Here is an 11,015-nt window from a genome sequence, read left to right on the forward strand (position 1 = left end):
ACCTCAAAGTTGTCTGGTGGCAAGCAGGATATATTTCCTTCTGGTTATGATGTTTCATATTTCACAGAAGAGTAGAAAGATGGATGCTCTTCTGGGCAGGAATGTCTTTTGTGGTGAGTTATCTCTGGGCTCTGTGAAAATGCAAATTACTTGAACAAATGCAGGAGCAGGGCATCAGGCTTCAGTTGTCAACTTGATCCATTTTTTAAGTTTTGTTCGCGACTCTTTCATATATTCTTGTGACTCATTTTTGGGTCATGACCTATGGGTTGAGAAACACTGGTCTAGACCCAGTGAGCTCTTGACTCTGATGTCAGGACCTATTTCTCTGAAAGGAGCAAGCACAGTGTAGGACTGAGCAGTGGCGTAAATTGTTGCAAGATGAGTCTCTCGCCTTCTGAGGTAAGTCATCATCAGGTTGGTTAAAGGTGTGATGGATGTTTGAGTGACAGTGCTTCTGCCTGAGTAATCAGTTAACTAAGTAATTGGCAGGAGTGATCTGACTGGTGTGGTTAAAAAGAACAGGCAGACAGGGTCCTTTGGGTGAATCTGATATCTTTTATTAGACTGACTTAAATAGTTGAAAATTTTTCTTAGCAAGCTTTCGGGTTTAAAAACTCTTTGTCAGGCTGAGGACGCATCTGCAGTTGGTGTGTGTGTGTGCTCTTCCTGCATAGAATGAATGCATGGAATATGACTTTCATCCAGGAAGAGCGCGCACAGACTGCAGATGCTTCCTCAGCCTGACAAAGGGTGTTTAAACCCGAAAGCTTGCTAAGAAAAAATTTTCCAACTATTTAAGTTGGTCTAATAAAAGATATCAGATTCACCTGAAGAACCTTGCCTGCCTACGTCCTTAGACCAACACAGCTACAACCTACACCCCTGTTAAAAGGAACACACCTGTGAGACAGCGCAGCACTGGATATGTGTGTCTGAGTGCGTGTGTTCAGGACTGTGTGAGAGCTGTTCGATGTCAGTCTCAGAAGTACACAGCAGTCTGCTGCTGTGTGGTGAGAGAGCCACCTTTGCTGTCTATGTTATCTCACACACCCTTACATTGTATTGCCTGTTCTCGTATAGATGTTTGCTATCTGTTAAAGTCCTATTGTTTGTTTCGCATTAACTAATTTATAACAATATGGTCCAGTTGTTTGAAGCTTACCTGAGCCTGTTGTATATGTAATTTTCAGACACTAGATGGGGTCGGGTAGTAGACCAATACCTAGTGGTAAAGCTCCACAAGTCCATAATACCGCGATTTTGGGCTCCGAAGATTAACAGCCCTCATTACTGCCAATTCTTGATTCCAAATTTGTACTGGTGAAGAGATTCGGTTAAGAGATTTGTGGCTCTTCATAAGGCCCATAGGTGACCTTAAGATGATAAATATCTGCAACTCCCGTTGCTTGAGTTAGGCATCTGATATGTCTTTCAGTGCCATAAATCTAAGCACCCACGTTCTAATGTTTTGGCCCAAAGCACAGAGAAACTAAGATGTGTGCACTGTGCAATGCAGTGCCATGTAAAGATAGCCATGCTAGTCAAGTAGCAGAAGCAGTACAGCTTCATGACCTTTTTTCACTGTGCTAACACTCTGTGCTGTTATAATGCCCAGACTCAGAGGATTGGGTATGTCCGTGCGGTACACTGCCTTGTACACTGCCTTGTACAGTGTAAAAAAGTCTTAAATGTCAGGTTTGAGATGCAAATTCAGTGCATAGCTTCTATCCCTCCTTTCTGACTACAGTTAAAGAACCTTAAGTAATGGCTGGTTCAAGTAGTGCTTTTCTCATAAGAAATAATTTATGGAGTTGCTATTTGCAATGCAGATGTTACCTTTGGTTTTAAATACAGAGGATATTGAGGGAAACATCACTAATGTATAAAACTAAAACTTCAGTATGAAGTCTATATCACAAAACTTTTCTTTGTTGGCAGGCATGCCAGCAGAAACAACTGTAGCCATCTGCTCAATGATTATGGGTGGAATTTTTGAAAAATTTCCTAAACTGAAAGTTTGCTTTGCACATGGAGGTAGGTAATATATCTCATGAACCACTTCCTTGGCTGAACATTATTGAATGGTTATCTTTTCTGGTTTTGCCTATTAGGAGATCCATTTCAAGCATTTAACTGTGTTATATTTGAAAAGTAGATGAAACAACAAAAATGTCTAGTTAAAGAAAGAGACCTGCCTGTCTTAATAAGGTTGAGTAAAGAGGATTGAGCCATTTTAAAGTCTTTAAAAAGAAAAAAAAGTAATAAGGCTTGATCATTCCTACTGAGCCTATTTAATTCCTGTGTTCCAGTAGAACAGGCTTTGCTGTTTCAGTCCTACTTCCAGTGGCCATGTGGTGGTATTTGTGATGTAGACACAATTGTCAGTAATTAGCATCTGCGATCTGTGTTGAGAGTCTCAGCCAAGAGGAGAGGGCTTGAAGAGATCTGGAGACCACAGTGTTCTTTCTTCGGCAAAATTGTTCCCTGTTGATCACTGTTGACGTCAGTGTTTGAACTGAACTAGAATCAAAATTGCCTTTATGATAGGAGTCAGTAGGGGATTTCCATAAGGAAAGATTTAGGCTGAGCCCAGGGTCCATGGGTTATCATAAATCTTATCCCAAGCAATCAAAAATGGATCAAGAATCCCAGTGGCATCCTTAAATGAGATTAGTTTATTTCATAAAAAGATTCTCTGAGGACTCAAACTAGGGAACTCAGTGGGAGTTTTGCATATAAATATTGTAGAATCTCTCCCGTATGGTTTGATAAGTCATAGAAACTCACTTGACCACATAGCTTAACTGACAGTGATAAGAAAAAGTCCTCACCAGCCACAAGTCACCAGAAAGCACTTTTTAAGGGTTTTTTTGGTATAGCCTGTCCCAGTTCTGTATTTGTAATATGATAATAAGAGAGAATGATTTACAGACTATGTAGAGAAATGGTTTCTTCAGCATCATCTGCCTGGAAACATTTTTAGCAAAGGGAGCATCAGAAAAACAGAAAGTGAGCTGTTTGACTATTCAGCACTTCTTTCTCCCTTGCCCCCATCTTCTCTCTGCAATATCAGAAGCCATCACTAACAGAAGCCAGCACTAATTCAAAGATAGGAGGAAGGAGCCATTCTTGTCAGAGAAAAGAAAGAAAAAGAGCACAGTTTAGGCAGAAGGAAACACAGAAGAGCATTAGCTAATGGAGAAACCAAACTAAAATGCAGCAGAAAGATCTCTGTTTGTAGTGATTACAATATCACAACAGATGCATCCAAATCAAGTAGCATTTATTTTTATGTGCATTTTCCCTTGCTTCCCATTAGCAATTAGAGATGCCAGGAAGCACTGGGAAGCCTCCTTTCTATGCAGAATGGTTTTCTATTAGTTTTCCCCAAGCTGTATTCTAACTCCTCAAATATTACTGCAACACTGACAAAGAGAAATGTCAATGTAGCAATTATTCCTGCATCTATTTAAGTGCAGCCTTGTATGAAGATGCTAGTTTCAAGAAAGTAAAATGGAAAAAAAATTCTAATTTCAGCAGAGCTTTGAATTTTTCTCTCAGGGTTGTAAGTGCCTAAAAGACTTGCTGTCATATCCACTGTTAATAATGAAGTTTCTTTGGCTAACTTTATTTCCTTAACATTGAGTAACTTGGTGTATAGTACAAAACCTATATACAGGATACCTATATAGGCACGTGGAGCTGGGTGGACTCTGAAGATGCAAGCTGAGGCAGACATCAATTTATATTTGGTTCACACTTCAGAGCTTTTCCTTCTAACTATAAAGATTAGAGAGACAAGCAGCTAATACCTATAAAACAGGGGAGTTTAATCAGTTGCCAAGCAAACTAAAATGGAGAAAAATTTACAACTAATGCTAAGCCCATCCTTCATCCATGTACAAATTAGAGAAGAGTCTCTCTTCCATGCACTTATGTTGCCTGACAAGGTTCCTGCCAATGCCCATTAAGTATTGTAGAGCTTATCCCTGTGACATCATTTAAAACTGTCTTTAGGCTTCTCTTCCTCATGCCGAGCCTCTGCAGTGTGCACTTTCTGCACTGGTTAATGCAATGACAGGTTAGTGTAGGGGTGGGCAAAATATGGCCTATGGGCCAGATTTGGCCTACAGAGGGACTTTGCCCAGCCCACAGCAGGTCCCTCAGTTCCTCCTGGGCCAGCCCAGAGCCCAGGCTATAGACTGCAGCTGCCTGGAGCCTGCATCCAAGCTACCCGGTGGCTCCTTTGCACTCACTAGAGGCAGCAGTGGCAGTGCAGAGGAGCCATGGAGGCAGTCCAGGTGCAGGTTCTGGGCGACTGCAACAAGAAGCCAGCAGCAGTGAAGGGGAGGAGTTGCTTTTACGCCCGCACCGAACAGCAGCTTCTGCCCAGCGCTGCCACTGCTCAGCATGGGTGGGCAAGTCTGGAGCAGGCACGGGGCGGGCTGGGGTCAGGGCTGTGTGCACAGGTTACGGCTGGTCTGGAGCTTGTCCACTCTGCAGGGCTGAGTCTGGAGCGGGAGTGAGTTGGGACAGGGTCGGGGATGTGTGTGTGGCTCCCTGCCAGTACCACAAGGCTGGGGCCAGTGGCAGAGGCTGCCAGAAGCAGCTGCTTCCACCTGAGCTACCTAGAAAGGCAGTCGAGCTGCAGGGTCACCCCACTGTGTGGCCAGGGGGCAGCAGGACATGCCATAGGCCAGATGGCATCTGGGCCAGATGGGACTGGGGGACCCAGTTGGTCTGCTCCAGCCAGGTCGAGTCTGGAGTGGGCACAGGCCAGAGCTGGGGCTGTGCATTGTTGGCAGTGGTGGGGAGGAGCCACATAGGGTGCGCAGACTCTGGGCTGTTGTGGGGTGGAGGGTGCTGACTGGCTCACAGCAATGTCCCCGAACGGCTTATGTGGCCCACAGGCCCAAATAATTGCCCACCCCTGGTTTAGCGTGACCCCCTCCAATCAACATTAGACTCATACCTGATCAAAACACACTGACAAACTTTATCCTTAATATGGCCCACCTTGAATTATTTCAGAACCACATCAAATATGGTTGTGAACAAGTATAACTTAATTGGGCAGGCTCACCAGCTGAAGATCTGGCTATTGTATTACGTTTTGGGGACAGGGCTTTTATTGGTTATGGTCTCTTATTCCTTGTACTGTAGTATATTTCTATATAGCTGCATAGTAATCTCTGTCTGTGGCATTGTGGTTTTTTCTTCCTATATTTTCAGATTTATGAAAGCAAAGAAATGATTTCCCCCTTCAGTAATAACCTCTCTTTGTAGGTGGCTCTTTTCCCTATACTCTCGGACGTATTTCCCATGGGTTTAATGTGCGCCCTGATTTGTGTGCAGTGGATAATAATGTCGATCCAAAGAAATACCTTGGTTCATTTTACACCGATTCACTCGTCCATGATCCTAAGGTTCTGAAGCTGCTAACAGACATAATAGGAGAGGTGAGTTAAAATACTTTTGAAGGCATTTGGCTGATAGCACCCAAGTGAGTTATTCTGTATCAAATCCATCTTGAGGAAGGAAAAAGAGAGAGATGGTAGAAGTAGGGAGTAGATTACAACATTTTTTCAAATATTTTTGGAAACCAAAAACAATTAAATGCTTCAATTTTCTAGCAGAATGTGGAATTAGGAAAGGAATAAGTAACAGGCAGGAGATGGAATGAATTTCAAGTGAAAGCATGAATTCAAGCAATAATCTTATGGTGCTTTATGGGGTGAGTAAGAAATGATGGCATTTTTCTTTCCAGTTAAATGCTTCCAGTGTGTGTTGCTGGGTCCAGTGGTTAATTTTCAGTCAAGAATGGCCTTCTTCAATAGCTCAACCATTTCATAAGAATATACAACAGAAATAACATTCTACAAATAAATTATTATAATTAATTTTTGCTTTCCAAATTTCCTCCACCCAAGGATCTCAAAGTGCTTTATAAACATTGATTCATGTTTCCAAGTATCCCCGAAAAGTAGATATAATTATTCCCTCTTTCTAGGTCAGAAGGGAGAAGAACAGTATGTTTATCTCAAATTGCTATTAAAAAGGTTCACCACTACAGCCTTTTTTTATACAGTGTAGTTGGATCTAAAGATGTTAGACGTGCAGATGGATAGATACAACTGGTGACATAATGGATTAACAAGGTGCCATTACCTCAGTAAAAAAGAGATGAAATCTCGGGCCCAGTAAAGTCAATGAAAATTCTGTCATTTACTTCAGTGGAACCAGGGTCTCTCCCAGTGAATTTAAGCTTGGAGCCTCAGGTGGTATAAATGGGCATCGCTCTACAAAATTCGTGGAATTATGTTGAGCTATACCATTGGAAGATTTGGTCCCAGGGAGTTCTAGAAATAATAGTCCCAATCCAGTAAAAGCTCATAGTCCTTGCTCAGATGCATTGTGAATCACCTGCTTCAATTAGACTACTCACCTGAGGCATTAGACTACTCACTGAGACTGCACAGCTTGCAAAAACAGCCTTGGCTTTGTTCATAACTCTGTATTAAAAAATCCCCCAAAGCTAGTGGTGTAGTATTTGTACCTGGGAAGCTGTAGTCCTGCAGGTTAGTAATAAAAAAGAATGCATGTGGGAATGTTAGATGGCATGTTAAACAGCATGGAATGCAAATATTTTAATTGTTATGGCAAAAAGAGAAAACATTGCAGTAGCTTCCTATTTAAAACAATTAAAATATGAGACAAAAAACCCCAAAATAACAGCCCTGTACTGAAGTGCCGCACACAGAGATGCGACTATTTTGTGCCCTGGGCCAGCAACCTGCCCTGCTCTGTCCTTAAACTGTTTCCCTGCAGTGCCGCAGCCGTTCCTGCTCTATGCTGAGGGCTCGTCTCACATGCCACTACCACAGCTGCCACCTTTACCTGCATTGCCCTGATGCCACTGACTGCCACAAGCAGCAAATTCATCAGCAAGAGAAGCGGTAGGCAGCTGCAGCAAGTGGGTGTGAGACACAGCAGGGAGGGCTGGGGAGGCAGCAGGAGACTTGCACGCTTATTGTTGGCACTGATTCCTATTGCCAACTGCTGCAAGTTGCAAATGCAATGGCAAAAGAGAGCTTGGGGATGGAGCGAGAGGAGGGGACCTGGAGGCAAGCCCTTTAGGGCAGCACCTAGGCCTAGTGCCTGGTCACCCATTCCTAGTTATACTACTGGCCCCAATAATAGTGGAACTGATTGCTCCCTGACATCCGCAGGAAGAGGCTGAAGATGGAATTTCTCTTTTTTTTTAAGTGCTCTGTTTACCTTTCTCTAAAATTAGTCAAATGGATAACCTCCCAATTCCATACGTCCCTAAGATCAATATGGGTCTCCGAAGATCAGAAAGATTAGAGTACTCCATGGCAACAGCCCCCAGGGTTTCTGCAGCTGACTAGAGTATCCACCATGAAAGAGAAATGTAAATTCAGACTCCAGCTCTTCCTTCCTTTCATCAGCCACTGTCCATTCCCCACCTCCCCACTGTCCATCCCCACAACTATCTTCAATGCCATGTGTGGTTATTCAGTCTGGTAAAATGTATCCACTCCTTTTTATAGACAGGTTATGGCACTGAGCAGAACTGCAAGTCCTATCTCCTGTTTGGTACAGAGATGGTCTCCATGGGGCTCAGTGCATGTAGATCAGTGGCTGTTTGTGGCACAAACTGTCTTTATTACTTTTCTGTATGGTTCCCAGTGCCTTTGTAGGGTCACCCTACTAAAAATAAGACATAATCATAATGGTTAGGCTTTCCTGTTCCATTCTCTGGTACTTTTTGGACCTAGCACTCAGCTAGCACAATTTTGATAAATGATTTCTGTATTTTGGTGTAAATGAAATCATTCCAAATACTATCTGACATAATTATACCAAATTATAAGTGGCATATATTGGTATAATTAGAGTCCTTAATTTTAAAATGCCCTTTTAAGGTTAACAGAGTCCTTATGCAAGTAAAAGACAGTTTCTGGTTTCTTCCTCTCCCCTTCACAATCTGTGAGAGGTGCTGTGTCATCACTGGCGAGGCCACTGTGAATTGGGGCTGTGTGATTCAACACTTCCCCAGTTGCTGAGATGCACATGACCTCCTTGTTAGCTGATGAATATTATCTTTTAAACTCTCAGATTTAGAATCCAAGACCAGAGCAGGAGAGAAGCAGCAGCACACAAATATGCAACTAAAGAATGATTATCCCGGATGCAATGCAAGTTTCAGAACAGTTGGGGGTTGGACTAGATGACCTCCTAAGGTCCCTTCCAACCTTAATTTTCTGAGTCTTTGAATTCAGAATTTGTCCTGTGGAAGGCTCTCCAGGTGTGCCTTCATCTGTCTCTGTGAGCATCGATTTCTATAAACAAACTGCAGTGACAGCAAATACCTTTAGTGACTCCATAATCCTGGGCACTGTTGACACTTACTGAGCATCAACTAAATAGATAAAAAGAGGAGGGAAAGTGAAAACAAATTGTAACTGGACAATTTTAGAGCAATGCACCATTTTAAATGTAATACATAACTAGCTTTCCTAGTGTCTCTTACTTTGTCACTAGAACTTTCAAATTAAATGTCCCAGTACAATAAACATGAGCAATGTATTATATGGGACGTTGGTCTCTTTTGTAATTTATTCTGTGATTTATTTGTGTGTGTGCGCTTAACCATATGGCAACCAGTAGGAAAGTCTAGAAAAGGTTGCAGGTTTAAGGGACAGGGAAATGACTTTTCCACACCTGATTCTGTTTTCTTAATTAAATCTGAGAAACTATTTGCTGTCTTTTGCTTCCTGTATGCTGGGAGGCAGAGCATCCTCTTACTATACTTTTGCATTTCTTAAGAAATGTCAGGGTTGTCTTTAATGTCTATCCATCCTTACCTGTTTTTAATAAATACAGTTATGCATGGACATGCAGACTATAATGGCTTTTTCTGACTGGAACAGCCCAAAAAATCTTCCTATTAATGCCTGAAATGTGGAAATATAGGAGGGAAATGCAAGAGTTTAATAAATGCAAATCTTGTATGCTTCCTTTACATAGAATATCTCTAAGCTGGCATGTATTCTCCCTGAAATGGTCCTCCATTTCCAACTGTTCCCTTTGTCTCCTTGCAGGCTTGTCCTCCTATCATCTTTCACACTATTCCTTTATGTAGAAAAACTTCCCACTCTCTATGTATGCTCCCCTCCTTGATGCAGCATTTTAACTACAGCAACTACTCTGGTTCTTCATGCCATGCACTGCACCTTTTTGAGTCATATTACAACCATTTCTCTTTTTATTTCGCTTAAAAGATTTTGATGGAGAGAGTCTTTTCCTTGGCATATTTAACTTACTGTGAAGTCCCCTTGTTATGATTATTAAATATGTTTTGTAAAAGGAAGGGCTTTTGATATCTCTCTCCTTTTTGGTCACCAGCCACATTTACAGTCTCTTAGAGATCAGAAATCATATCTGACATTCTGTACTCTGCAGCAATTAATCACTCAGGGTCTTAGGACACTCAATCAATTTTTACTGCTGGTACTGATTCAGTTGTACCAATATCTCCTCAACAGGCCAGGTGGAAGAGAAGTCGCGGGTCTGAGACCCACTTTATTCCTCTAAACTCCAGCCCAGAGCCCTGCTCCACTGAGGGAGTTAGTCTAATAGACTGTCGTTACAACTCAAATTATACTCCTGGACTGCTGCCTACTTCAGTCCACCAATGATCCTGAGCCCTTGTACTCTGGTGGGTTCTTCTGGGCCATCTTCCTTCCTGGCTTTCAGTCTTGTATAGCCCCTTGTAAGTGGACCCAGAAATAATCAGCCAAATGAAACTCAGAGAAATCGCTGCTTTAGCTGCACATTAAATCTTAATTCCCTTTAACCTGTGCAGAGTTTACAAACCCCATCGCACTTATCACAGCAGTTCCACAAACTCAAACCATTTGGGCAGGGAACCACTTTAGGGTCTGCTTCTGCTCTTATTCATTAAATAGCAGCCTCAGAGCTGCTTTAGGTTACACAAGTTTGTAATGGGCTCCACATAGGCAATTATGCCAGTCAGGGATCAGTGGAATATAGAGCTCTGTGGTTATACCCCTCCCACGCACCCTGCACTTAGGAGGACAAGTGAAATCAGTTTAATTCCCCTGCACAAGGGAATAGAGAGCATGAACAAGGAGAGAATTAGCAACCCACAGATATAACTACCTAAGTCAGCATAGGCGCTATTAAGATATATATAAACTTGGAAAAATGATCATTACACTAATTCTTTTTAATGGCACAAATTAGGTTTGTAGGAGGAGGCCTCTGACAAAGAGAGTAATTCACTGAGGACCAAATTATGCCACTTCCACTTATATATATGGAAGAGCATCCTGCTCTAAGAGTAGTTTAAGTGGGATGAGACTAATCTTTTTTTTTTAAAAGGCAATTGAGATTTTCACATAGTCCCTTCAGTCCAGGAGCTGTGTTAAGACAAACACCAGATATTGTAACACTGGCAAGGAAATCATGTGCATTGGCAATACTGTGGATGCAAAATTGGACTCCAAGTAATGTGACAGGGATCTTGATTCATAGATTCATAGATGTTAGGGTTGGAAGGGACCTCAATAGATCATCGAGTCCGACCCCCTGCATAAGCAAGAAAGAGTGCTGGGTCTAGATGACCCCAGCTAGATACTCATCTAACCTCCTCTTGAAGACCCCCAGGGTAGGGGAGAGCACCACCTCCCTTGGGAGCCCGTTCCAGACCCTGGCCACTCTAACTGTGAAGAAGTTCTTCCTAATGTCCAATCTAAATCTGCTCTCTACTAGCTTGTGGCCATTATTTCTTGTAACCCCCGGGGGCGCCTTGGTGAATAAATACTCACCAATTCCCTTCTGTGCCCCCGTGATGAACTTATAGGCAGCCACAAGGTCACCTCTCAACCTTCTCTTGCAGAGGCTGAATAGATCCAGTTTCTCTAGTCTCTCCTCGTAGGGCTTGGTCTGCAGCCCCTTAACCATAC

General features: G+C 42.5%; 1 protein-coding gene across 1 annotated transcript in view; it reads left to right on the forward strand.

Moving 5' to 3' along the window:
- Nucleotides 1-11,015, forward strand: part of ACMSD (aminocarboxymuconate semialdehyde decarboxylase) — a 69,651-nt gene that overhangs the window by 41,451 nt on the left and 17,185 nt on the right. Inside the window, exons 7-8 of the mRNA XM_006018396.3 lie at nucleotides 1,942-2,037; nucleotides 5,290-5,462. Coding sequence (XP_006018458.1) covers nucleotides 1,942-2,037; nucleotides 5,290-5,462 — 269 coding nt within the window. The remainder of the gene's footprint in view (nucleotides 1-1,941; nucleotides 2,038-5,289; nucleotides 5,463-11,015) is intronic.

Source organism: Alligator sinensis, unplaced genomic scaffold (assembly GCF_000455745.1).
Source record: "Alligator sinensis unplaced genomic scaffold, ASM45574v1 scaffold277_1, whole genome shotgun sequence".
Classification (NCBI taxonomy): domain Eukaryota; kingdom Metazoa; phylum Chordata; order Crocodylia; family Alligatoridae; genus Alligator; species Alligator sinensis.